At 56.2% G+C, this 27,794-nt stretch overlaps 1 protein-coding gene and 1 long non-coding RNA gene across 2 annotated transcripts; one reads left to right on the top strand and one right to left on the bottom strand.

The window, feature by feature from the left end:
* Nucleotides 1-990: 990 nt before the first annotated feature.
* On the bottom strand, nucleotides 991-5,953 carry LOC142818821 (uncharacterized). The gene is made up of 2 exons (XR_012896465.1): nucleotides 5,765-5,953; nucleotides 991-1,298 (listed from the first exon to the last, which is right to left on the bottom strand). It is a non-coding gene; the product is annotated as an uncharacterized LOC142818821 (long non-coding RNA).
* A 42-nt stretch (nucleotides 5,954-5,995) lies between these two features.
* On the top strand, nucleotides 5,996-26,370 carry FKBP1A (FKBP prolyl isomerase 1A). Its single transcript, XM_075900909.1, has 5 exons — nucleotides 5,996-6,144; nucleotides 6,233-6,280; nucleotides 21,500-21,612; nucleotides 24,156-24,317; nucleotides 25,283-26,370. The coding sequence occupies exons 1-4, from the start codon at nucleotides 6,003-6,005 to the stop codon at nucleotides 24,282-24,284; spliced, it is 432 nt and encodes a 143-aa protein (XP_075757024.1). The 5' UTR covers nucleotides 5,996-6,002; the 3' UTR covers nucleotides 24,285-24,317; nucleotides 25,283-26,370.
* Nucleotides 26,371-27,794: the final 1,424 nt, after the last annotated feature.

The raw sequence follows: 27,794 nt of genomic DNA, 5'->3' as shown, positions 1-27,794 counted from the left end.
CTGCTCTATGCCTGCCATGTGCAGGAGTTTCATTCACTCAATGAAACAGATGAATTGCACTTTTAATGACAGTTTCTAGAACAGCTCTACAAAATCAGCATCTTGTACAACCTTCAGTGTGCCACAAGCCGCCCACTGCACAAAGATCAAGGGTAGGGTCTGGCCCTTCTGTAGTGACTGAACTTTCAGTAAATAAAACTGAATTGCATTTAGTATAATGCATTAGCTGGTTATTTTTCAAGCTAGTGCTATTTCTGTCTTTTCTTTAAGCCAGAAGGTCTCAACCCCAGGTGGCCTAATCAGCATACAGCTACAACACACGTGACATCCTCAAGACTATGTAGCTAGTATCTATATTATGAGCACACAGCCCATATAACACAGAGAGAGCTGTATTTGAGGGCCACAATGGTAATCAGGTTGAGAACCTCTGCTTTAAATATTTGAGCTTGCAGCTACCCAATCTGCACACACAATGCCAGTATTTGTACAAATTAGCCCCCAGTTTTGAAATCTCTTTAAAATTCCAGATTTTCAAATAAAGTAGCATCCTGAGGCTTAAGAGTTAACCACATTTTCCGATGAATGGGGAAGATCCCATATCTGAGCTGTTAGCAGGATGTCTGCAGACAGCCTGGCAGGAAGGCAACATTATATCAATTAAACACAGAGCACATTTACTTTGTCATGAGGGCCAAAAATGTAACTAAGGAGGAAGGCCTGGTCTGGGTTTTTATTTTGCTTCCCATTCAACATTGTTGTCTATGTATTTTGATGGCCTCTGTGTGCCAAGAAATGAAACATTAGTTTTCAGGAAAAAAGTCACATTACGTTTGGCAAGAACTTTGTTCAGATTCATTTGCAATTGCTACTTTGTACCATCTGGGCTGGGAAGTAGGTGTATTGGGCTGTACCATCCTTCCAGGTGGATCTGTATCTGTAGATTTGTGTTTTCTGATGTCTGTAATTTCAACTGCTTTTTAAAAATGATAACCTCAAAGGCAGATTTTATTTAAATATTAAACCCACCAAACATTGTTTTCTCCCCTTGGTGTTTCTTGCTTTGCAAGCAACAGAAGACCGCCATTCACAGCTCTTCCTGGGGAATCGTTCAAAGTGAATCGGCTCATTTTGCAGATTGTATCATTTCACCATGAAGTGAGGTATTAGAATCTGAGCTGACTCCTCATTCTGCTGACTGCTGTGTGCAGACCGCACCGGAGTGTGACCAAGACTGACCACTGAGGTCTTCCAGCTCATCTCTCAGGCAGCCCTTGCTGTGCACCCTTAAGGAAGTTCTGTCAAAGAGATCATAGCAACCGTGTAGGCATTTCCCCTTTAGAGTCCACTGACCAGAAAGGAGTAAGATGAGAACACCAGGCTCAAGGGGGATTTGAATCTGGATCATCAGAGGTGACTGACTAACCCACCAAGCCTTCCACAACAGTCAGTGGGGAACCACAGATCTAATTTAGCTCTTCATTTTCTTCTGGGCTGTGTATCTTGAACCAGTATTTTCTAACATAACCCTGTGGTGGAATGTACATACCTTCACGTGCAGTCTGAAAGGGCAGGGCTGGAGGGTGAAGGGGCATACTTGAAACTGGCCCCAGCTACAGCAATAGAGAGGCTTGTGTCTCAAATGGCAGAGCTCTCACTAGGGCTGTGTCTACACTGGCATGAATTTCCGGAAATGCTTAAAACGGAATACTATTCCGTTTTCAGTTTTTCCGGAAAAGGAGCATCCACATTGGCAGGCTGCTTTTCCGGAAAAGCCCTTTTTCCGGAAAAGCATCTGTGGCCAATGTAGACGCGCTTTTCCGGAAAATAGCCCTGATCGCCATTTTCGCGATCGGGGCTTTTTTCCGGAAAAGACTACTGGGCTGTCTACACTGGCCCTTTTCCGGAACAGTGTTCCGGAATAAGGACTTATGCCCGAGTGGGAGCAGAATAGTTTTTCCGGAATAGCGGCTGATTTTGTACAGTAGAGCATCGTTGCTTTTCCGGAAATTCAAGGGCCAGTGTAGACAGCTCGCAGCTTATTCCGGAAAAGTGGCTGATTTTCCAGAATAAGTGGCCCAGTGTAGACACAGCCTAGGGGTAAGATGTTTCTCCTGAAAGCATGGCAGAGATACTGACAGGCTACGTCTACACTGGCCCCTTTTCCGGAAGGGGCATGTAAATTTCACCAGTCGTCGTAGGGAAATCCGCGGGGGATTTAAATATCCCCCGCGGCATTTAAATAAAAATGTCCGCCGCTTTTTTCCGGCTTTTAAAAAAGCCGGAAAAGAGCGTCTACACTGGCCCCGATCCTCCGGAAAAAGCGCCCTTTTCCGGAGGCTCTTATTCTTACTTTGAAGTAAGAATAAGAGCCTCCGGAAAAGGGCGCTTTTTCCGGAGGATCGGGGCCAGTGTAGATGCTCTTTTCCGGCTTTTTTAAAAGCCGGAAAAAAGCGGCGGACATTTTTATTTAAATGCCGCGGGGGATATTTAAATCCCCCGCGGATTTCCCTACGACGACTGGTGAAATTTACATGCCCCTTCCGGAAAAGGGGCCAGTGTAGACGTAGCCACAGTGTTTGGGCAGAAGATCCAAGAAAGTACAGGAACCCCTTTGTTAGAGCTTAGGCTGTATGTGGGCAAGGATAACTGGGCAAAGCCATTTTCCTGAGGCTCACTGTTTGAGCAAGCTGGAAGAAACCAGTTCTGTTATTTCTAGGAGGCACTAAACATCTTTGCTGTGTCCCACCAGGGTTGACGGGTCACAGAGAGCTTCTGAGGTAAGTGACTGAGTAGTCTACTGTGAGACCAGATCGGTGCTGAAAGCCCCTGAGGAAGCATGGGGGTAATTACTAGCTGGAACTATTGACAAGCTTTCAGCTTCACTTCTTCCAGTACACAGTGTGGGAAACTAGGGCTGTGAGCAGATGCCATTTTAATTTTCTAAGGACATGATTTCCATGGTACATTGGTGGCATCAATGCTCTTTGCCAGGCAGTTTAACAACACACTGCTCCTGATGCTATTACATGAGAATCTTACCTACTACTACCGATCATATCTTGTGTAATAGGTCATCTCTACCTTTGCGTGCTTAGGGCTATACTGAGGAAGAGGTTCAACCGACTGGGCAAAATATGAGTGACTTAACTGCTGTTAAAAGGATTGAGTGAGTTAGCTCTATTCCAGGTCCACGAGGGAGGAAGGCTCATTGTGTGGACCAGTCCTATTCTGCAGGTTACTTCTAGGACCTCTTTGTGGCATGGGTTCCCCAGCTGAAAATAGTAACACCTCATACCTCATTGGGAAGTTGGGCAGCTAAAGTAACTAAAGCTTGTAATAGAAATGTAGCCGTGTTAGTCTGATGTAGCTGAAGCAAAATGCAGGATAGTGCTACATAGTCCTGCATTTTGCTAAAGCTTGTAATGTGTTCATATGCTCAAGTGATGAGCCTCATGAAAATACTTATAAACAAGCAAAGCTGGATCTTCCCTTCCTGTGAATGTGAGGAAGATGAGCATTACAGATTTCCAGAACTGATTGCTGCAGTCCTCAGACATAACAATAATCAGCAATGAGACAAGAGTGCTCCTTCCCATTTCCATCTTAGGTGTGGGCTGACCACCTTTCCTCTGCTGTCACCAGTGTGGGGGAGACCTCACTCTGGCAAATAACAGAATGGCGAGTGTGTGAATCAAAATGAAATATTTCTAGTTAAGCACAAAGCACACCAGAAATGTTGGCATTTGAATACTCAGATCCTTTAGAAAGCAAGACAATGAAGTGCAATTAAAATCTTGTATCCCAGCCTCTTACCTATAATGTCATGCATCTAGTCTCACATTTTAATACCACTTGCTGAAAGTGTTTAGTTTTTTTAATACTCGCTCTTCCCAGTCCATGAAACATCCCTGCTCCCAAAAGTCAAATTCATCCACTTCAGATGAGGAAATAAGATCTCTTAAGAGAAGCAACCCTCTTCAAGGGAAAGTTGCACCTGTGTCTCTAAGCAATTTTGGATAAAATAGATGCTCATGTTATGGGGGGAAGCACCGCTGGATGTAAAGTTCAAAATCTGAGAGCTTGTTTGCATGTACAAACCTGCAGCAGTGATGGGGCCATTATAGTGCTTTAGTGAAGAAGCTACTATGTCTCCTGTGGTTAACCCATCCAGGAAACCCTTACTGTTCCGCATCCACTGCAAATGGCAAAAATCACAAATACTGGGAGCTGTAGCTCCTGGCTCTGCAGTAAGCTCCCCATGGCTTCCAAACTCACCATAGGGACCATGAGCTGTGGGGTGCTCCCTGAAGTTCATGTCTCCCCTCTCTCTAAGGAAAGGACAGGAGCCCTATGAATACATGGAACTGCAAATAGTGATTCCGTGAATCATGAGGGTCTCCTGTAGTGGTGTGTACAACCAGGAGTTAAGTCAGTATAGGGTGATCAGATATGCAGAGATTAGGGGCTTTGTCTTAGGACATGTCTGTACTAGGCAGCTTTTAGAGTAGGGGTATGAAGAGTTAATTTAACCCTTAATGGATGAAGCTACTGGTTCAAGTTAACTGGTGGGGGCTGGAGCAGCTCCCCAGGGGTGGGAGGAGGGTGCCGTGGAGCAGCCTTTGCTGCGAGGGCTGTTTGTGTTCCAGCCCAGCAGTAGGGAGGGGGCTGCTCCCACCAGGCTGGAGCAATCCCACACTCCCTTTATCTGGTTAACCAATAAAACAGGATATTACGTCCCGATTTTAGAGACAAGGCTGTGGACACAGGCCACTGGCTACAATCAGTGTCTGAATGCTTTTTGTTGCCCCTTTGGTCTACCCACCTGCCGGGGTCTGGTCTGGCCTTGCCCCCCTCCCCACACCTGCACCCCCCCCTCATGCCAAGTCTGGGTCGTTTCAAGTAAGGATGTTAAGTATGGAGTAAATGACCAATGGAGCACTGGATACAATTTGTATCACGTAGGCCAGTGGTTACCAAACTTTTCAGCATCACGCCCCCTTTTTGATTTTCGAAAAACCCTCATTGCCCCCCCCCAACAGCAAAACTTGAGGGCTACATCTACACTGGCATGATTTTCTGGAAATGTTTTTAACGGACAAGTTTTCCGTTAAAAGCATTTTCAGAAAAGAGCGTCTAGATTGGCAGGACGCTTTTCCGCAAAAGCACTTTTTGTGGAAAAGCGTCCGTGACCGATCTAGAGGCGCTTTTCTGCAAAAAAGCCCCGATCGCCATTTTCACCATCGGGGCTTTTTTGCGCAAAATAAATCCGGGCTGTCTACACTGGCCCTTTGGCACAAAAGGACTTTTCCCCGAAGGGAGCAGCACGGTATTCCCGCAAGACGCGCTGATTTCAGACAGCAGGGAGTCAGCGCTTCTGCGGAAATTCAAGCGGCCAGTGTAGACAGCTGGCAAGCTTTCCAGAAAAGAGGCTGATTTTCCGGGAAAACTGGCCAGTCTAGACACAGCCAAGGGGGGGGGGGGAGGGGGAGGAACAGACCGGGGCAGCCAAAATTGACGGGGGGGGGAGGGGGCTGGGTTGCCTCACGCCCCCCCCCCCGGAATTTCTTCACGCCCCCCCCCCCGGAATTTCTTCACGCCCCCCCGTTGGGGACCCCCGGCCGAGGCGATCAGTCAGTCCCGGCTCCCGCCCCGCCCCGTGGAGAGGCTGCGGGGGGGGGGGGGAACCACCCCGCCCCCCAAGTGCCCCTCAGAGGGGGCGGCCCAGGCCGAGAACTAAGCCCCCCCCCGGCGGCCGCCTCACCTGCGCGCTCCCGGAGTCGCGGGGCGGCTGTTGCCCCGGCCCCAGCCGCTGGGAGACGCTCCCGGCGCAGGCGAGGCCCGAGGGTCCCCATGGCAACCGTGCCCCGGCGCGCGCCGTGGGGCCAAGATGGCGGCGGGGCCGGGCCGCGCGCCGGGCGGGGGGAGGGTCCCAGCCAAGATGGCGGCCGCCGCCTCCGCGCAGGGCGGGGCCTCTCTAGGCGGCGCGGCGGGCGGGCTCTATGGCGGCGGCGGCGTGCGGGCCGGGCTGGGGCCGCGCGTGCGCACTCGCTCCCCTCCTGCTCGCTGCTCCGGAGGCTGCTGAGCGCGGCGGCGGCGGCATCGGGATGGGTGTGCACGTGGAGACCATCGCCCCCGGGGACGGTGAGCGGCGCCCGCGACCCCCGCCCCCCCCGGGGCTCCCCGCCCCCCGGCCGGCCCCGGCGCTCACGGTCTCTCTGTCTCCCCGCAGGGCGGACCTTCCCCAAGCGCGGCCAGACCTGCGTGGTGCACTACACGGGTGAGTCCCCGCCGGGGGGGGCTGTGCCGGCTGGGGAGGGGGGAGATATCGGGGGGGGGCTGTGCCGGCTGGGAGGGGGGAGAGATATGGGGGGGGGGGGCTGTGCCGGCTGGGAGGGGGGAGAGATATGGGGGGGGGGGCTGTGCCGGCTGGGAGGGGGGAGAGATATGGGGGGGGGGCTGTGCCGGCTGGGAGGGGGGAGAGATATGGGGGGGGGGCTGTGCCGGCTGGGAGGGGGGAGAGATATCGGGGGGGGGCTGTGCCGGCTGGGGGGGGGGAGATATCGGGGGGGGGCTGTGCCGGCTGGGGAGATATCGGGGGGGGGGCTGTGCCGGCTGGGGAGGGGGGAGATATCGGGGGGGGGGGCTGTGCCGGCTGGGGAGGGGGGAGATATCGGGGGGGGGGCTGTGCCGGCTGGGAGGGGGGGGAGATATCGGGGGGGGAGCTGTGCCGGCTGGGAGGGGGGAGAGATATCGGGGGGGGGGGGCTGTGCCGGCTGGGAGGGGGGAGAGATATCGGGGGGGGGGCTGTGCCGGCTGGGAGGGGGGAGAGATATCGGGGGGGGGGCTGTGCCGGCTGGGAGGGGGGAGAGATATCGGGGGGGGGGGGGGGGCTGTGCCTGCTGGGAGGTTGTGTCTGGTGGGGGTGTGTGAAGATGAGAGGGCTGTGCTGGCTGGGAGAGGAAGATCGTGGGGGAGGGAAGATCGTTGGGGAGGGGGAGGCTGTCGGGGGGGGGATGTGGGGAGGAGGCTGCACCAGGTGTGTGGGGGGAAGATTGTGTGGGGTGGGGGAGGCTGTACCAGGTGGGCGGAAGAAGATTGTTTGGGGGGGGACATTTTGCGGGAGGCGGAGTTGTGGGGAGGAGGCTGTGCTGGGTGTGTGGGGGGGTCTTGGATAGGAATATGCCGCATGAGGGGGCTGTGTACCGTGTGGCTGGGGACATCTCGGGGGAAGGGATGCCTGGTGGGGGCAGGGGCCTGTGCACCCTATGGATGGGCAGATTTCTGGGATGGGGCAGTGCCAGGTGGGGCCTCAGTTCTGTGCAGTGGGGTGGAGGGTCTCCAAGCCTTTGATGGAGCTGTTTGTGAGGGAGCTGCTGTTTGATGGGCCATTGGGTCATCTCCCAGGAGTAAGGAGGGGAGAAGGGATGGGGAGGTCACTAGAATGGACAGACTTAGCAGACAGCTTATTGCTCAGCTTTTGGACCCTGGCAACAAAGAGGCAAGGCGCAGAAGGAGCCCCCCTCGGTGCTGAGACCACCCTGCCAGAGCTGGGAGGAAACACTCCCTCACCTGGATACGTGGTTTAGGGGTGACTATTCACTGCAGCAGTGGGAGGATCACCTGCTTTGTGGCCCCCAGTCCAGGTAGTCTCAGGCAGGCTGTGTGATTTGAAAGCTCCTTTGCACACAGGATTCTGCTAGGTGTCTTTTCACCTTGGTCTTTGCTGTGTCTCGTCTGATGGGGTCTCCGGAGACGAACGAGTTTAGCACCCCCAAGTCTGGGTGTATAGGTCAAATAGGAGGGGCTACCCTGCAGTGTCTGGACGCCTGCCTTTGGATCTGTGGTCTAGTAGGTGACTTGCCCTGTCATCCATCCCTAACGCCTCCGGTGTTCTACCCTTTTCAGTCCAGAAGTCCGTTCCCTTTGTTGGCGGAAAAGGGATAAGTGTGTGAGGTAGCTTTGTGGAGTTATGCTGTGTGCTGTGGGGTCCGTTTGCAGGACTGGCGTCAGGAACCTGATTGTAATAGGATTCCAGCTTTTGTGGAGGCAGGGTTTTAACGCGGTTGGCATCTTGGTGCTGTCCAAGACTTCAGCCACACAAAAAGGGGAAGGTCGTGGAACAGGGTTAGAAGTGGATCCCGTGACACAATTGTATCAGCAGAGAATACAAGTGCGGGGTTGGCGGTGTTTCCTTTACACAAGTCGGGGGCAGGTCTCTCTCTTGCACGGTCCTTTCCGTGGAGGTGCTGTTCATTCTGGGCTCTGCTCAGGTTATTCATTCCCTCTCGCACTAAATTCTTGCCTTAACCCAGCTGTAACATCTGACCAGCAATACAATTAAAACAGTGCAGAAGGATTGGGCTCGCTCCTCCTTGGTTCAGTAATGTCCGAACAGACTCATTTTTCTCCACATCCACACGCCCGGAAGGGAACAAGGTTGTGTCATGGCACATGTTCTTGTTCCTAGCCAGGCCTCATTCCTTGCCTGCTATCTTTTAGTGCTTTCCATGATGCAACATTCTGCATCTGCTGAGACAAGCAAACGGCCGGTTTGGTCCTCATGGGCCAGATCTTTGCCCATCTGCTTTGAAGCCTGTGGTATAAAATGCCGTGCTTAATTCGCGGATCCCCTCTGTACCTGTAAAGAGGGGCAGTGGGAGATGCCAGGTGTCATGTCCTCCTTTGTCCTGGCACACTGAATATAGGACTCCCAGCTCACGGCAGTCGGGGTGGTGGTTCTAAGGCTTGTCTAAGCGGGGGAGGGGGAACCTTTTTTGGGGTCGGGAGCCACTGGCCCCCAGAAAAATCAGGGGTGCACATTAGTGAGAAGCAAAAATCCCCAGACCCTCACTGACAGGGCCACCGACTGAGAAAAAGACCCTCCCCACATTCCCCTTGCACACCAGAGCCTGGTGGGGTGGGGGCGAGGGGTAGGTGAGTTGATTTTGTGTGCTCCAGCCCTGTGGAGGGGCTGAATCGCCAGCATAGGCTTCACAGTGCTGGTGGGGAGGGAGCCCTGAGCTTTGGGGGCCAGATCCAGGCAAGCCGGGGGCCACATCCAGCCCCCGGGCCTTAGGTTCCCCACCCCTAGTCTAAGGCACATATTTCTAGAGCGCTGCCTTCAATACGGATGGGTCCAATTCTGCTCTGCCTCCTGTCCCAAGGAAGGAGGGGAGGTGGCAGTCACCTGGGACTGCTGCTATTTGAAGAAGAGCCGTTATTAGGTTGGGGTGAGGCGCACCTGGTCCATCTCCCTCCCCCGAGCTGTGCCCCTTACAGCTCTGCCCCATGGTTGTGATGGTGGGGAGGGGAAGGGTTCAGGCTAGGGTGAGACTAGACCTCAGGGCTTGCTGCTGCAGGGCTGTTGAATGGCTCGACAGCCAGACCATCTGCTTCTCTTTCCTTCCCCACTCCCCGTTGAATCAGGGGTAGGAAATGGGGCTGCCTCGTTTCCTCTGCCAGTGGAAGAACAAAGGGACAACTGGCAGGCAGTCAGGTGGTTCTTGGGGGGCCAGCGTTGTTGCCGGCCTGCCCTCCAAACTCCCAGCCGCCTGCCCGCTCCCATCCCTGTTACTGGCCGTTCGTGGCTTTGAGGCAGCGCAAATGCTTCTCCTTGGGACCCCTTCGTAACTCCTCCCCACTGATTGATTCAGGGGGAGTTGTCCTGAGCGTTTCCTTCCCCTCCCACTGCAGGCTCTCAGGCTGCTTTCTAAGCAGCCGCCTCTCTTCAGCGCCCCCCTCCCACTTCCTCTGTGTATGTTCTAATGGCCCCCGAGACAGGCTGGTGAGTGCATGCGCCTGGGGGCTGAATTTTGTGGTTCCTTCTGGGTCACACCCCCCACCTTCCTTGCGAGAACGCCGCTCTGCAGGGAGAACCCTGGGGCTGCTGAACCCCTGGGGCCGTGCCAGCAAAACTCTCCAATCTGCGCAGTGGCTGTTGGCGGTAATATCCCCTCCCGGTCCATGTCAAGAGCAGGGTGTGTCAAGGTCTGCTGTGCAGATTGGAGAGGGGAATTGTGTCCTAAATCCAACTTTTAGCATGCCCAGCTCAACTCCCCTGTCCTCCTCGCCATTCAGGAACATTCCTGGAATCTAGAACAGCACAAATGAGCATTTTAATTTGGAGCACGTTGCACGCTGTCCCCCAAAGGTACCTTAAAGGGCATCGATATGGGATTAATCCCCAAATCAGAATTGTCTGCAGTGCAAACAGCTTCTATTCTTGGCAGTGAAGGAATTTCCGGTCCCAAGGCTGCATACTTTAAATGCTGCTTTCTGTCAGGGCTCGCGATTGCTATATGGTAACGCGGGTCTTCTTTAATTCAGCTTCATTAAGTTATAGTTTGAGACATTTGATTAGAAACTTATTTTGTGTCAAATATTGTCTGTTTCTGAAAGCATGATTTTGATAGAATTAAATAGGGATCTTTGAGGCCAGCCTATTTGATAGTATCAGTTTACCTGTTATCTCGTATTTGCGAAGCTAGAGAAGCTCAGGGTCGTGTGCGTGGATGTGACTAGCAAGAGCAAAGCAACTTAGCTTAGCTGGATGCAGGGTGGATCGATTTAAATCACGGTGATTTAAATCATTGATTTAAACAATCGTTTAAATCACCAACACAATCGATTTAAATCAGGTTTCCCACTAATACTGCTTCGCATATTTCTTCAAACAGTGGTGCAAATCTGATTACTAAAACATGTTAATTTACAGCATCCAAAGGGCAGACAGTAGAGATGTTGAAATGCGGGTAATTGTGCAAACGTGTAACCGCTGAAGAACTTGGAGATTACATGGTTGGACCCACCCACAGCTGGCTCTCCGGGAGCGGGTGTGCTCCAGGAGCCAGCTTTTAAGCCAGTTCCCGGCAGGGAGCTCGCTGGCAACCCAGTGCTGCTGCGTCTAATAAAGAGGCAGCAGCGTGGGGTGGCAGCCTGCTCCCCAGGAGCAGGGCAGGAGCCTGCGTGTAACCATGAATGTTTATCAGTTCAGAGTTTACACGGTTATATGTTCACACCCCTAGTATATCTTGTGTAACTTTTGTAGATAACTTGATTTTTATTCACTTAGGAAATAGCACATAATACTCATTGCCTTATCGAGCTGCAGATGCAGCAGCAGCTCTTTAGGAATGGTAAGAACTAAATCATACACAAACACAATAGCACTTACAAACCAAATCTTAAACCTTACATAAATGTTTCACATTTGCAGTTGAAGCAGTCTCTTGAGTTGCCGGCTGATGCCTGTCCTTAAGCTCTTTTAAAAAAAAACAATTTCAGATGCTATTAACACTGACTGACAAGTCCTCAGAACACAAAATGTGCAGTGTCCTTAAAACTTCTGTAGCTAGCTCTCATCATCCCCATTCCCACTGTCATTTTGATGCCGCCCTGATTCCAAGTTACCAGAAAAGCTCAGAGTGACTGTGTTTAGAGGGCATTTAATTTGGGAGTAAGCCCCATTGAAAACAAGGATAGGATGGGGTTCCTTGGGGGAAAGCGGAGTTCTGTTGAAGTAAAAGAGGGAACAGATTTATGGCATTACCATGATGGTCTGTGACCACGTTCGAAAATAAGAGGCACATATCATGTAATATACAATGACACTCAGTGGCAACTGGTAAGTCTAGATTTCTCTTACTGCAGCTTTCTGTACAGTATGCTTGGGGGATAGATACCTAGTTAACTAATTAAATATTCCATAAAGATTAGCTCATTTTTTCTATTGTCCAACATAGCAAATAGCTTGGGAGTTTACTTGTTAAGTCACACTTACGCTAAGAGGCATATAGAGAGTTTTGAAGGATTATGCCTTGCAAAACTGATCCATATTGTTCTTCAGACATGGCTGCATTTTTTTCTCCCAATAAGCAATTTTCCTTTTGTTTCATTCTTGCTCTGCTTACACTTGGACACATTTTCCTTTTTTACCCAGGGAACAAATTTTATTCCTAGATGGCTTCTGGTGTAAGAAAGGACCCTATCACGTTTTTTCTGTGGCAAAAGTGTAGGGGAATATAAGAAGCTGTGTCTTCCCTTTTCTTTTCCAGTCCACTCCTGTGTTCCTTTCTATGCTGCCTCCATCCTTTCCTGTATGTTGTGTCTCTGTCTTTGGACAATGTCTTAACTAACTTTGCCATGCCTGGCCCAGTGCACCACCACCTAAGCACAGAACAAAACCAGTCCTATCCAGCCTGTGTCTGTCTTTGCACAGGCTTCTCAGCAGACTAACTGAAATTGAAAGCCTGGAACTTTGAAGGAGTAAGAGCTGGCTGTTAGGCTGGACAGATGAGAGCCATTCATTCATTTTTATGAGACTGTACGTGTAGGAATAGCATGTATGTGATAAGATTTCATTGTAACTGTTATTTTTAAATTAGAACTGTAGTATTGATTTTTAAAAATGTCATTTAAATAAAAAGATTTTTTAATTTTTTTATTTAAAAAATCATCAATTTTTTAATCCACCCTGGCACACCACAGCACTCCTGTTTCTCTCTTCTCTTGTTTCATTTTAACACCTCTGCTTCTCCCAATGCAGTCGTATTACATTTGCCAGCAGTCTGTAGAGGAGAAGTCTCTCTCGGCCACTGCTTTGTAAGGATGCGTTCAGGACACGCTCTACCTGTTTGTTAGCAGTCGAACACATGCGCTGCATGTGAGGGGTGGTCATGGGCTCTGGTCCCCAGGGAGGCTGACTCAGCACTTCCTCAGATATTCTATTTTATAAAATCAGAAAGAGACTAGATCGACGTCCACGGAGCCGGGTGGCTCTAATCCACAGAGTCTGTATCTGTGGGCCAGCGTGGTAGTGTTCCTCTGAGCATCCCTCCTGAGGTACCTTGAGCCAGTGCCGCTGGGACCACCTCTAGCAGGAGCAAGATGCTCTTGGCTGAATGTGTCCATTTTGGTTTTCGCCCTAGACACCCGTCTACCAGGAACTAGACTTGGAGCCAGCTCATGTAGGTTATTGATCAAAATCAGCCGCTCTCCGGTAGGGTGATCAGTACTGCACCTGCCTTGAGCAGGATCACCCTGCCCCGTTTTTAATTAGACTCATGAGCCTCAGCACAGTGTCAGGTAAACCAGGTAGAAGAATGAGACTAAAGCGCCTAAGAAACCGTGCTGGGCCCACCAGTCCTGTGCGTGGAATGGGAAGCTGCCTCCCAGCTGGGCTAAGGCGCCCGGCTGGATAAAACCCATTTGGGTTTTCAAAAAAGCCTTTGATGACGTCTTACAAAAGGCTATTAAGGGAACTAAGTGGAGGGCAAAGTTCTCAGGGATTGGAAGCGGGTTAAGAGAAATCGTGGGACTGAATAGCCGCTTGTGAACGTGGAAGTAGGTTAATTGGGAGGAGCCCGCAGGCCACGGGCGAGGGCTGCTTGCTAATGATCGGGGGAGGGGGAGCAGGATGGGGCAGTGCACTGAGGCTGCAGTTATTTTGCTCTGTGATGACTGGAGCGGATATTGAGGAGCCGCAGAAAGCGCTGACAAAGGTGGGAGATCGGGTCGCGGGAGGGGAGCGTTCGCACCGCGCTTGTCATTGTGGTGTCTGGCTGGCGGTGGCAAGCCGAGGGAGTTCCTGTTTGCCGAGGGGCGCTGGGTGAGGTCCGGAAGGTGAAGTTGAGTGGAGGCACGAGCAGGATGTCGGACCCTGGAAAGATGAGCGGAGGGGGCAGGGAGCCGTAGGTGCGACTGTGCTCAGCTCAGCGTGCACAGTCTGCAGAGACGGGGGGTGAGGCTGCGCCATGTTCCCGGGCCGTTGGCGGCAGCCTTGCCTGGAATACCGTAGCCAGGTCTGGTCACCCCTGTCTCTACAGCGTACGGCAGAAACGAGAAAAGGTCGAGAGAAGGGGGGGAGATGTGGGAAAGATTCTGTGGGAGGAGTCTAGAAAAAAGTTGGGTCTCATACTCCCGGCTCATGGGCCATCCCTAGCTGAGGGCGGGGTACAGTCCAGCCGGGGGAGGGGCTGTCAGTTGCTGCTCCCCGAACCCGTCCCCTTCCTCCCATCGCCCTGCCCTTTCCCCCCCATGGCCCCATCCACCCAGGGACTCAGCCTCAGGGTTTGCAGGAGGGGGTGGCAGCAGCACTTGGGGGCCCCCCCCCACTCCCCATGGGCTGCAGGAGCCGTGGGGAAGTGGAGCACAGGAGAGCAAGTGCACCTCCGAGTGTGCTTCGCTTCCCCGCGGTTCCTGCCCCCACGGGGAATGGGGGGAGGCGACCGCTGCTGCTGCACCACGCCAGGTAACTCCCGAGGCTGTCCCCTCAGGGACAGGGTGCCATGGGGGGAGAGGGCAGGGGAATGGTAATGTACAGTCCCCTCCCCCAACCCTGCGAGACTCCCAGGCCGGAGTGTGCAACTGCTCTGCCCAGGGAGGGCCCACAGCCGTGTTCCTGCTCATTTTTTTCCATCCATGGGTGGAATAAATTTGTTCTGTGCACCAAGACATGTGCAGATGTGCACCACCAGTAGAAAGGCATGCTGCTGGCCGTGAGTGCTCTGCTAATCAGCCGGGCAGCACCTGAATTAGGGCTGTTAGATATTGTTTCTCTCCTGGGCACGTAATTGAATAGTTGAGTAACCTCATGAATTCTTATCGGTTAGTTGACTATTCTGTAGTCGCTGGGGGCGGGGCCGGCAGCCAGTGCGCTCCAGCCTAACGCCCAAGGAGTATCAGAGGCAGCAGTGCGGGGAGCAGGTGTGAGCTGGTCTGCGAGGAAGACAGTTTAAAAACCATCTCCCGTCGCAAACCAGCCACCTGTCGCCTTGCGCTGCTGCCTCTGATACCCGCTGACATCTCTAACCCAGATTTCTCCTGGGTGGCCGCCCGAGCGCTCAGCTTACAGGGAACCCTGCCCTAAGGGCTGGGAGTCTGAGCCCCCTGCCTTGGAGAGAGGTTAATATAGTGGCGTCCCTCAATTAACAGCACCTGGCTGACCTCGTGAGGCGTCTGTTTGGATTGATTGGGAGGTTGGAGTCTGGCTACTCACGGGGCAGTGCCTGGCACTGATCCCCGATTGGGGCGTTGTGGTGCCGCCATCAGTACAATCCGTGGTAGTCTGCGGTCAAGATGCGATGTCTCTCCTGGGCACGTTACTACACGCTTGTGTGTTTGGGGGCTTTACGCCTTCCTTTAGCATCTGGCATTGCTCTCTGGCTGGCTGCTGACCTCTGCTCTCTGCTGGGCCCAGTCTCTCAGCTGACCTGGAGTCGGAAGCCTTCCTGCGCCCTTCCCCGACATTAGGGAACGCACTGGCCTGAGGGCAGGGCCTGCCGTGGAGCTTTCAGATGACATGGGCAGCAGAGCACATTCTGTCCCTACCTCCCCCAGAAGCAGAGCTAGTGTGGGGGTGTTCTCTGCCTTCCAGCCCGTTTCTCATAGCCCCTTCTCCCGGGAGGGCTCTGTCTACCTCCAGGCTGCTCTTCCATGTAGGGGATGGAGGAACCTCAGCCCTGAAGCGGCTGGCTCAGCCGGAGAGCAGGTGGATTTCGGGTTGTCCTGCTGGTCGGGAGGGCAGGGTGCTGTCCAAGGGCGTTTTAGCTGGCTTGCGTGTTGCATCTCGGGTAGGGATGTAACATTGTGATTGTGGCTAATCGAATAGTTGATGCAATTGACATCGGCTATTCGAGTAGTCGATAAGGGCGCTCCTGCCGTTGAAGTGTAGCAACGGGCCGAGGGCTGTTGCTACACTTTCAGAGGCGAAAACGCTGCAGGAGCATGGGGCCAGCAGGGGACTCAAGCTGTCCCCCACTGGCCCTGTGCTCCCGGTGGCTTTTCAAAGTGGCAGCACCGCATGGAGCCTGGCATCAATGGGGGGAGTTTCCAGCTGACCCCTGGTTCAAAGCAGCAGACCCCGGGCTCCGCGTGGCGCTGCCGCTTTGAAACACTACGTGCAGCCCAGACCATCTGGGGACTCTCAGTTGTCCCTGGGCTGCCCTCAGCGTTTCAAAGTGGCAGCGCCGTATGGAGCACGGGCGCTGGCTCTTTCTGATAGAGGCAGCAAGCGGGCGGGGAGCGACTGGTTAACTAGTCGTCTAGTTGTTCACATCCCTAATCTCGGGCGGCTGGAGCAGAGAGGAGCAGGGACCTGCCAAGTGCGTTGTCGGCACTTGGGAAGCGGCGCCAGGCGCTGCTCGGCTCAGGCTGTGCTCCGGGTGGCTGGCGTGGGAGGCAGGTTGCTTTCTGGATGGCGTGCTGTGCAGTGCTAAGGCTGTGCCTTCTCTTCAGCACCACGCAGCAAACCTCACCCTGTCTGGGAGCCTGACGCTCCCTCTTGACCCGGCTTTGCCCTCAGCACTTTGTGCCGTTACCCCGGAGCCCGGGCCTCCCCAGAGAAGCTGGAATGAGACTCCCCGTCCTTACCCTGAACGTCCTTAATGGTGCAGGACCTGCCTGCCTTGCCCCGGCCACCCAGCCGCATTTGGCCCAGGGAGGTGCCTGTGCTGGAGCTGCTGGTGGATCTGTTCTCACGGCACCCTCTGCTCTGGCACGGGCCCTGGCTGTTGAGTGGCAGGGCATCCCAGGCTCTGAGAGAGGCACTGGCTGCTGCTGTTGGCCTGGGGTTGTTTCTAACGGCGCATTAGCCTCTTGGCAAGGGGCTGAATGGGAAACATCAAGGCTGGAGCCCGGAAAACTTGCTCCAGGAGCGAATGCGGAAGGCACAGGAGGTGGAGCTCTTGCCAGTGGGGCTGGGAGGCAGCAGCCCAGCGGACTGCCTGGCCCTGGCTCCACCCTCAGCTCCATCTTCACTCCTGGGGTTTCCGGCAGGGTGCTTTCCTGCTTGGGAGCTCCCTTTCCGCCTCCGCTTGGCTGGTGTCTTGGTGCTTCGCCTCTAGCCGCTGGAGGGGCAGGGTCTGGGATCCCCGAGCGACCAGAGAAAAGCGGGAGCGGCCTTCGCTGCTCCGGGTGGTTCTCCACTCGGCATGACACCAGGACCTGCTGGAACCTTCCCGGTGAGCCGCAGCACAGGAGTGACTTGACTGACAGTTTCACAGCTGCCCCGAGGGTTCCGAAGCGCATCTGGGAAACTGAGGCCAGCATCCTGTTAATTTCCCTCTGCCCCTGGCACAAGTGGGAGCAGAGGCGCCTGCGCCAGGCGTTTACAGACTCGAGAAAACCCTGTGTCAGGACATCTTTGAGAGTGAAGCTCCTAGGGCCTGGGGCCACGTTTCCCTGTGTCCGTGCACTGCCTGCTGCAGCAGGGTCCTGATCCCAACCAGGGTCTCTTACATGAGGTTACATTTTGCAAGTAGCTGGATGCACTGGTGCCCCTTCTCCCCACAGGCATTGGCCAGGCCAGGCGGGGCAGGAAGCTGTTCGCTGGTGTGTGAGCCCTGCCCACAAATGCTTATCGGATAGTCAACAGGCTAGTCAACTAGTCGCTTCCCCCCACCCCTCTGCTGTCTCTATCAGAAAGAGGCAGGAGGGGGTACTTCAAAGTGGCAGCGTGAGGCCAGACCCCAGCTCCATGTGTTGCTGCCACTTTGAAACACCGCAGGCTGTCTGGGGCCAGCTAGGGTGTCCCGAGGCTGCACGCGGCATTTCAAAGGGAGCAGTGCCAAGTGGAGCCCAAGATCAGCTGGGGACTCCCCTGCTGATCCCGGGCTCCGTGCGGCGCTGCTGCTTTGAAACGTTGCATGGACCCTGACGCTGGGCTCCCTGCAGCGTTTCAAAGCGGCAGCGCCACGTGGAGCCCAGGGTCAGTGGGGAGTCCCCAGCTGACCTCGGGCTCCACCTGGCACTTTGGCATTTGAAGTGTAGCAGCAGCCCTAGGGGTTGTTGCTACACCCCAAAGGTGGAGGCGCCCATATTGACTAATCGACTATTTGATTATTCAGTGACTCGCAATTGAACATCCCTCGTGAGCGAATAGTCTCTTGCTTCACTCCCTTGCAAATTGCATCGGGCTTGTCTGCTGATGTGCTGCCTGACGCTGGCCTCGGACCCCCCACGCCACCGCCACAAGCTGTCGGGGAGAAGAAATCGGTGACTCGTGCGCCGTCCCTGGCGCTGTAAGCATCAAGCTCGGGTGCTGAGAGCTAAAACGAGGCTGCAGAGCTGCAGGGGAGGGGAAAGGAATAACCAGCCGCCTCTTTGGCATGCACTCCCACCCCGAATAGAAGGGTAATTGGGAGAGGAAAGGGGACCTCCTTCGGGGGTCAGCGAGAGGGACGGTTTGCTCGTTCCCTCCCTCTTTGTGCCTTGACTGCAGCCCCGGGCAGCATTATGTTCTTGGTACAGAACACAGTGGGGGTGGGGAGAACAGTGAAGCCCTGACCGGGCTGTGTAACTGCCAGGCTCCTGCCCCCTGCTTTGGCATCTGCCTCAGGCGTGTGTGGCTCAAACGGGGGGGGGGCGAGGTGCAGCAGACAGCGGCAGGCGCGAGACGGCGGCGCGCAAGAGGGATCGGATCCCTGATCGAAGCAAGCAGTAACCGCCCGCTCGCTGTCCGGGGACTGCGACTTGGCTTGGCTATCCCGGTGTTGGCTCTCCCGAACGTAAAGTCTTGGCGCTGCTTTCCGAGCCTTGGGCGCGTTCCCTGCATTTGCAACCCCCTGGTGCTTATTCCCGTGAACGCACACAACTCCAGGAAGCACATGGCTGCACGGACGCAGGCTGACGCGCTGGCCGGCGACCCGAAGGGAGCAGGGCCACGCCGGGTGATCTCGGCTCACGGCAGCGAGCTCTGTGATACAGAGCGAGGCTCTGAGCTCGTCTTAGCCTGGCAGCTCCCAGCGCCGGCTCTGTACTCACAAACAGCCCCATTAGCGGCAGGCTCGCCTACACGCTCGCTGGGGGAGCTGCACGGGAGCGAGTCGTGCGGGGGCTGGGCGGGCCGTGCTTTGTGTGTTCCGCCGTTGTCAGGCGGCGGTAATTGCGGCGCCCTGCGAGGCACTCGGGAAAGGGTCTGTGCTGGCGCGCACAATAACACTCTGCAGCCGGTTGGTAAACGGGAGCCGCGCAGGGCGGCAGCAGCTGGGGCAGGCAGGCTGGGAAGCGCGGGGCAGATTGCACCGGGCAGCCCTGGCTGGGGAATCCGTTAGCCTTGCAAATGGGCTTTGAGTCTTTTAGGCTCCGCATTGCTGGGGAGCTATTGGGCCTCTGGGAAAGGCCGTGTCTCATGCCTCCGCTGCGCAGGAAAGCCGGCTGGCTGGGGAACCGGGATCCCTCTCAGCAAGGGCGGCGTTCTCAGCCCTGCCTTGTTTGGCCCTGGCCAGTCTGACGGCCGCTTTGAGCGAGATCCCTCCCCTAGTGATCTATCAAGGTGCACCTCATCTCGGGGGCAGTGGTTAGGGGGAGGTTCTGTGCTGCTGGGCTGGTGCATTCGCACGCCGAGGAGCCACGAACCTGTGTCCATCCCCTTCCTGCCATTATATTCCTCTAGAGGCAGAGCTACCCGGGCCCATATCCTTGGCCTTCCCGCCCACTTCCCCTTTGGTTGTGGCTTGACACTCTGGCTGCTGTGACAGTGACTTGGAGCTGGTGTGATTTGGCGTTCTCGCCAGGCACACGGTGTGTTTTGTCCGCTTGCCCGCGGGCGGGGACTCGTGTCTGCCCCGATTCGGGGGAATCGCTCGGGTCCCTTCCCTGCAGGACTAGACAAGGGATCTGTTTTCCCAAGAGTAAAACAGCATCCATTGGGGAAAGCAGATACTTGTTCTAGCAGAACCGGGCGAAAGAGGCGGGTGGGGATTGTAGTTAATCATTACACTCCTGGTTACTTTTCAGCCTGTTTGCAGTAGTTAACCAGACCAGTCTGGTTCCCCTTCCCCCTCTTGATTTCTCGGTGGCCTGCTGTTAGCCGGATCTAGGGCTCCCGTAGAAAGGAGACTTGTCCCTGGGTAGAGCAGCTGGGTCGTGGGGCCCTTTGGTTCTGCGTATAGACCTGCTGCATCGCCCTGCTTGGGGGTAGTGAGCACAACTATTTCCTGTGCACCTCGAGCTCCTGCGTCTGTGGCTTTTCTAGGGAACGCCCAGCTTGGTGGGGTCCCTGCTAAGCTCCCCTTGATGCCGGGGCATCCGGCTGCGTGCGGGGGAGCGGGGGAATGTGGGTGGAGGGCAAAGCCATTCCAAGGGGGCGCTGACCCCGTGAGGAGACCCGGCGGGGCAGAGCTCTCTTGTGATGTGGCATGTTCCCCAGAGGGCTCAGTCCAGCCCTGGCCGTCGGTGTGGGGGACTTGGGCAGGGGAGAAGCTCTGCTGCTCGTATAAGGCAGTGAGAGCTGCCAGGTTTCCCCAAGAAGGTCACGGACACGCCGCGGAGCAAAGGGGAGGCAGTGCCTCCTTGGCGTGCCTTCAGGAGCTATGTTTAGCCTGTTAACCGTGCTCTCTCCAGAGAACCGACACGCTCACGGGACCGAGGGCTCCCTTCGAGGTTCCTCTAGCCCAGCGATGGGCAGCCAAGACCAGGGAGCGGCCCTCTTTCTGCGCGGTGGGCTGCATGACCAGTGGCAGGCAACCCACGGCTCACTGGGGCTCCACCTGCGGCCCGTGCACCCCCGCTCTGCCCCCTTTTCCCACGCCCCTCTCGCGCACTGGAGCCCCGTGTGTGCCTGCCCCTCCCGGAGCGGGAACAGCTGATTCGAGGATGGAAGCGAGGGGGGAGAAGCGGGGAGGGAGTGGGAGGAGCAGGAACTGGCCCCAGTGTGAGGGAGGGGGCAGAAAAGGGGGGCACGGGCCGTAGGTGGAACCCCACCGGGTGGCACAACATGGCCCTGCCTCTGGCTCCAGTCTGGAGGTTCTTCTGCAGGCCGATCCAGCAGGCCTGGATCATGAGGGCTGGGCTGCGCGCTTCCCTTCTCCCAGCCAGGTGGGGGAGGCGCCCCGATGCGACAGCTTCCAGCGGCAGCCCGGCGTCGGTGTGGGCTGCTCAGCGAACGCCCTGACGTCTCCCCCTCGGCGGGGCGGGGCCGGTCGCGCAGAAGCCAGGAGTCCTGTCGTTCGCTGCACAGCGGCCGTCTGCTCGGCATGCCTGGTTGGCATGGCAATTGCGGGTTGCAGATCTGTGGGCAGGAGCGAGCGGAGAGATTTCCCAGGGCTGCCAAAGCCCAACGGGGGTGGCGGGGGGTTGACTTTGTGCAGAGCCAGGCTGCAAGGCTGGTGCAATCTGCTGGGCACGGTGCTCGCCCCGCCCCAAGGAGTACCAGGAGATGGATGGATTCTGCTCCCCCCGCCGACCTTGTTCCCATCTTCCTCCCCGAGGCTGGGGGGAGGCCTGCTGTGTGGGGAAGGGACCTGACCCGGGAGGGGGTGATACGTTCCCCTGTCCTGTCTGAATGGTGGTTCTCTCCCCAGCCCCAGCTGCTCCCCTTGCATTGCTAACGGGCCATCTAGAGAAGACGCCCCAGGGAGGGCAGATAACTGACCCCTGCTGGAAGCCCCTGGTGGCCAGCGCCCTGCCTGTTCCCCGCGGATGCTCAGACGGCCCCGGGGCTGATGGGCCGCGGGGTCTCTTCCGGGCTGCGTGCTTGACGGCGCGCCTCTCCTTTCAGGTATGCTGGAGGACGGGAAGAAGTTCGATTCCTCCCGCGACAGGAACAAGCCATTCAAGTTTGTGATGGGCAAGCAGGAGGTGATCCGCGGCTGGGAAGAAGGCGTCGCGCAGGTGGGTGGCTGCTGCCCTCGGTCTCCCGCGGGGGCGGGGTGGCGATGAGCCGCGGGGGAAGAGACGCGTGCTTGCGGCATGTGCGGCTCCCTTCTTTCCCCCTCCCGAGCCGGGATTTGAAACGTGGGAGGAAATGTCACCTTCTGCCTCCCGCCTCCTGGATCCGATGAGCTCAGCGGGGTGTGGGCCGACCAAGCCTTTCATGGGGATGCCTGCAATGTGTCAGGGGCTCAATCGGCGTCCCCTCCCTGCTGGATCTGCCCCCCGGGTGCCCGGCACAGTGCTGGTGAGACGCTGCCACCTCCCAGACTGCCCCTCGTGCTTGGGAACAGCTCCCTGTAATCATCTGCACCCCCAAATCATCGTCCCCCACCCGATCTTGCCTTAAAACTCTCCTTTGCTGGGCTGCCTACACAAAACGGGGCAGTGCCTGGCCATTGGGGTGCTCGGACTACCCTGTCATGCTAGCCTGTCTTCCGGGCTCCCCGTATGCCTGGATCCATCTGGTGTCTCAGCTTATGCGTTGTCAGCTCTGCGGGGCCAGGGTCGCCTTTCTGGCCTGTTTGCACAGTGCCTAGGGCAGTGAGTGGCTGAGGCTGCTAGATACCGTGTCCCTAGGAACAGAGTCGGAGGCAGAGTACACGCTAATGTCCTGGCCAAACCCCACATTGGGTTCCGGGGCTCTGCCCCCGGGGGACCCTGCAGTTTCAGCTGAACGTGGCTCCTCGCTTCCTGGCGTTCCTGGCTGTGCAGGGCTCACGTTTTGCCTCGTGTGGAGCGGCCCCTGCAGTACACAGAGCGGGCCCATATTGCGAGGTCTGGGCTGTGCGCTCCCCTTCTCCAGCTCACGTGAAAGGCCTCTCCAGCTCCACACCCTCTCCCGAGTGCACCGTGTTAACCGGGGTTAAAAATAAGCCGCGAGCGTGTCTCCTGTGCTTTCCTCTTGCGGCTGCTCTTCCCACTTCCTGTTTTCTACTCCACACCGGCTTCCTGTTGCATTCCCCTGTGTCCGCGCCCTTGGCCCTTGCACCTGGTTCAGGGGGCGCGGCTCCCGTTTGCCTCCATTTCGCTGTCTCTCGGGGATGGGGGGGGTCTGCCCCGTTCCTTTGTCACCTCCTCCCGCCCCGTGTTTGCTCTCTCTGCTGCTCTCTTTTCTCCGCCGGGCTGGGCCAGCCCACGCAGCCAGAAGGATGGTGTTTTCTCAGGCACCAAAGAGACTTAGGCACCAAACTCCCCTTGACTTTGACGGGCAGCTGGGTGCCCGACTCACTTGGGTGCACTGGAAAATCCCACCCAGGCTCCCCTCCCTTTCCCTGTGACTGGGGAGGAATGTTCCAGGACATCTAAGCCAAGTCACAGATCCCTCCCTCCCCCAACTCTCGGCTTCATGCCAGGCTGTGCGGCATCGCGGGTGGGACGCGGCGCTGTCGCAGCCCCTGATGGGGCATTCAGCAAGCTCATTAGTTAGTTGCCGTTGTCCACGTGGCGCATTTGGGAGTCCCCATCTCTGACTGGCATCCCCCGGCCCCTGAGCAGAGCCAACAGCCGTCACGCTGGCTGGGTCGGGAATGGGGAGCTCGGGGCGCGTCTCGGCTCTGCAGGAGGGCGGAGCCTGGGCTGGACGTGCGCGCTCTGAGGCAGCCGGGTCCGTGGCCAAGCGGAGAATGGCGCATCGGCCCCGTCTCCTTTGGGGGGAAGAGGAGGGCCTGGAAGCAAGTCGAAATGGACCCCTAGAGCGGAGGGGAGGGGGGGCTGCTGACTCACAGAAAAATCAGTCGGGGGCCACGCACAAGTGAGAAGCAAAAAAACCCCAAACTGATGTGGCCTGACTGAGAAGGAGAAAGCCCCTCCCCACATTCCCTGCACACCAGGGCCTAGGCCGGCCCAGGCTAGTAGATTTTGAGCGCCCCATCCCCACAGGAGAACCGTGGCGGGGGGAGGAAGAGACTAAAAACCAGCGCAGGCTCCCGAATGCTGAGGGGGAGCCCCAAGCCTTGGGGGCTGGCTCCAGGCCAACCGGGGATGGCACCCGGGCCTTGGGGCCCCCAGCCCTGTCCTAGATCCAAGATGGAATCGGAGCACGAGCCAGAGCCGCACGAGTTCTCCTCCCCCCTTGTCTTCAGGAGCAGCCCGAGGAGGTGGCGGGGCTGCGTTGCCAGGGCTAATTCTATCAGTGCCCCTCGGGCCAGGCAGCCAGAGTCGTGCACAGGAGTTTGTCGGGGCACAAAGCCCAAACAACAGGCAGCCGCTGCCACAAAGAGCTTACAGCCAGCGTGTAAGGCAGGACAACGGACCGGTACAGGAGCCAGTGAGAGCTTGCCAGCATGACGGGGAGCAGTCTGAGCTCACGAGCAGCCTCGCCCCAGTCTCTGTTCTACTGACTGTTCCCTGCCGGCCGACTCCTCAATTGGATGGGTGGATGCCCGTGTGCTGGCATCGGGTGCGGCCGGGGGGCTAGGCCGTGCTTTGCACTCCCGAGGCGCCTTTGTGGGGCTGGGGGTGGGGTAGCGTTCTTCCGACCCCGTTCTGTCTCTTTCCCCCAGATGAGCGTCGGGCAGAGAGCAAAGATGATCATCTCCCCAGACTACGCTTACGGCTCGACCGGCCACCCCGGCATCATCCCCCCAAACGCCACGCTCATTTTTGATGTGGAGCTTATCAGATTGGAATGACAGGAGGCCCCTTCCTCAACTCCCTGTTCTTGGGTAGGTGAAGGCCTGGAACGGCCGGGTGACCGTAAGTGGGCAAAGCCACTGGAACTCGGGATGTTAAATGTCACTTTATCGAATTGTTAGTTAATCTCATGAATTCTTATTCTGTAGTCCCCAGGGGCGTGGCCGGCAGCCAGTGCGCTCCGCCCCCGCCCCCGCCCCCGAGGAGTCCCTTGCCTTTCCATGCTGCTGCCTCTGATACAGAGGCAGCAGTGCGGGGTGCCAGGCAGGAGCAGGTCCGCAAGGGGAGGCAGCTTAAAAACCAGCCCCCCTCGTGGATGGGCTGACTGTCGCCCCGCGCTGCTGCCTCTGATAAAGAGGCAGCAGCGCAAGGTGGCAGCAGGCTCTGTCCGGGGATGGGAACTGAGCTTCCAGACCTGGCACAAGCCGGAACTGAGCTGGGCTGCTGGCTCCTAATACGCTTTAAATGCAGAACTGCAGCGGGGACTGAGCCGGGCTGCTGCCAGCCTGCTGAAAAAATTACTGGGGGGGTGGGAATATGTGTAGTCTATAGCATTAGCGGATGAGCTTTTGTTTCTCGGTTCGACTGCACTGTCGCATTCCTAACTGGAACCATGATCTGCAACTGGTTCTGCTTGCCCTGGAGGAGGGGGAGTAGCCATCGGTGGGGAGTGTCTGGAGAGGAGGGGGTGGTGGTGCCGGTTCCGGGGCTTAAGGAGAGCGGACTGGCTGCTTGTGGGGAGGGATTGGGATGTCTCGAGGTGCAGCAGGGCAGAGGCCTGCTCCTAATGCAGGTGGTGCTGGGGGGGGGTTGTTGAAAAATTGGAACGTACCTCAGAACGTACCTGCTCTGCTAATAACCGGGCTGGGATGGTTTTGTCCCCGTCCGCCCCCCCCGCCCCTTTCTCACAGAGGAGAGACCCTCCCGGGTCTTGGACTCGGAGACGGGCTCCCTCTGCAGCCCCCTTTAATGCCACGCCTCGTCTTCTCCCCCCCAGGTTTGGCACATGGAGGAATCCAGAAATCTCAGCTTCAAGAAAAATGCACATGACTTTGTATGGAGCTTTTCCTGATATTCCACTACACTCATTGTATAACCATCTGCCCTGATTGAATGTGTCCGATCACTCAGCTTTGCTTCTGAACCTTCCTCCTGGCCTTGCGGTTTTAGGTCTCTGCCACTTCCCTGCCATAAACCTCCCCTTTTGGGGGTCACATTCTTAATCTTATTTTTGTTCTGAGGATACTTTCAGTTGTGTATGATCAAGCATTTACGAGTAAGTACGTACACTGAGGGGTTAACCTTAGCTAGGACTTGTTTGAACAAAGAAAACCTGTTACTTGTGTGGATGCAAATATCTATTGTATAGTAAAAAAAGCAAACAAACGCAAATGGCTGCTGCTCCGAAAGCCCTAGTCGATTGAGGAGCTGTCCAAGGCGGATTGGCCCAGGAAAGCAGAGTAGGTCTAGGCTAATGCATTTGTCCCCTTGCCAGAAACCGGGCTCCTGGGAGTGACTGACTTCCCCCTCCCTTCTGCCTTGTGGAAGGGCAGTTTAATGCAGGGGAGCCGCCCCAGCCGTGTTTTGACTTAGGTGGCGGGGGGGCTGCCGTTACAGCTGCTCCCCCCCACGACCCGTTGATTGTTCCATCTCTCGGTTGTTTGCTCTTGGATTACAAGGATCTTTCTCTTTAGCCATCAAAGCTCCGTAGCTACCGAAATTCAAGAACTCGGATTGAACTTTTTAAATTGAAGGTGCTGTTTAGGGGGTGGGTGGGTGGGGGGAGGCTACAAAGAGAAACCAACCCCACCAAAGAACACTCCAACCCCGGTCGTCGTCAGGACGACTTAGCCCTGAGGGTCCTCTTCCCACAACTTGATGCTGGTCATCACGGCTCGCAGCAGTCTCCCGTAGGACGCACCGCGCCCGCTCCCCCTCCCCCCCCCGATGTCATTTCCACGCGCCTGCCTCTGCCCTGTGTAGTGATTTGGTAAGAGAAAATCAACTCCGTCGCTTCCTCCTCCACCCCGTGAAAGGATCGTGTTTTATTATTGCAATAAAATGCTTTATGCCGGCTTTTCTCAACACTTGTGTCTCACAGGTTTGTCGCTTTGGCCTTCGCCCGGCTGGCTACCGGCGTGCCGCCACGGAAGCAGCTGTCGTTGGGTGGGGAGCAGCGGGGCTCCCGGCTGTGCCAGCTCTCTCCGGAGCCCGGCATTTCAATGCGGCAGGTCAGCCCTTTAAGGCCAGGGAGTCTGAGAGCTTCTCTTCCAGCTATTCGACTCCTTGAGAGCGAGTGGCAGGGCGCCAGGCCTAAGCACACGTAATTGCATTACCGTAAAGCCATTAAAAGCATCACCTTCCGGGCAGAGCGCATGAATTGCCTTCGCCTAAGCACTAGCCCTGCTCCAGGTAGGGAGAGTTCCTATGTCCTGGGAGGCTGAGCCCGGGTTTTATACTGAGGGCTGCGCCCAGGGCTTAGCGTTCCACTTCTCTGCGCTGTTCAGGGCCCCTGGATCGGCCAGGGAGCGAGCCCTGTTTGTGCACAGAGGGCAGGGCTGGAGCAAGGACTCCCGAGGCCTTTTGGATTTCTAGCTGACTACTGAGAGCAGCAGAGGAGTGCAGCCTGGAGCCGGGAAAGCAGAGAGCCGCAGGGGACTCTGCCCAGCTGCTGGGAATTAGATCTCCCACAGTCCGCATGTCACCCTGCGAAATATGTGAAGCCCCAAAGACCTAACAAGGGGCGTGTCCCTTTCTCTCTGCCCCTCCGTCCCCTTTGCTTCACCACCTGCTTACCCGGGCTCCCCTCCTAACCCTCGATCACTTTCCTCTGTGCCGGGCAGTGACTCCAGCCAGACTGGTCACTTTCCCTGCCTGTGCCAAGTGGGAGCAGAAGGCAATTGAAATTGCTTCATGCACAAATGGATGAGAACGTCCATGCGTTGGGTGGCTGGGAGCAGAGACCCTGCTGAACCAGTCCAGAGGGCTGACTCGGCAACCGGGGTACATACGAGGAAACCTGAGGCTGCCGTTTGAGGATGTCCGAGACCCCAACAGCGAGGTTTTTCTCTTGGAAGGAGATCGAGGTTATGCCTGGAACGTGGGGTTTGTGGCTTTTGGTGGCAGAAGCTGCTCAGGGCCCTTCTCTCCCTGCAAGTCCATTTGCCTGATCAAAAGCATATCTCCGCCTCGCCGATATCGTGACAGCTGGGCTTTGCTCGCATCCTGCTGAGTTCCTTTCCTGCTTGCTCCATGTTCTTGGCTTTGATTTTATTTTGGTCCCAGGGCTGGGATGGAACCTTGAGCTGTGAACATGAGGGGAAAACCTTTTGCTACTAAGCGAGAGATGGTATAATTTCCAGCACCCTAGTTAAACAAAAACCTGGGGCTTTTTTTTGTGCCAAGTGTGTTTGATCCAAATGAAGTTTGTTTTCTGGGCTTGCCTCCCTGGCCATCCTGCTATTTGCTTTCACGGGGAAAAGCCACACTGCTCAGTTTTGGTTCAAAAC

This window comes from Pelodiscus sinensis, chromosome 18, assembly GCF_049634645.1.
Source record: "Pelodiscus sinensis isolate JC-2024 chromosome 18, ASM4963464v1, whole genome shotgun sequence".
In the NCBI taxonomy this organism is placed as follows: domain Eukaryota; kingdom Metazoa; phylum Chordata; order Testudines; family Trionychidae; genus Pelodiscus; species Pelodiscus sinensis.
Note: the sequence above shows the minus strand (reverse complement) of the source record. Positions and strands in the feature narration are given on the sequence as shown.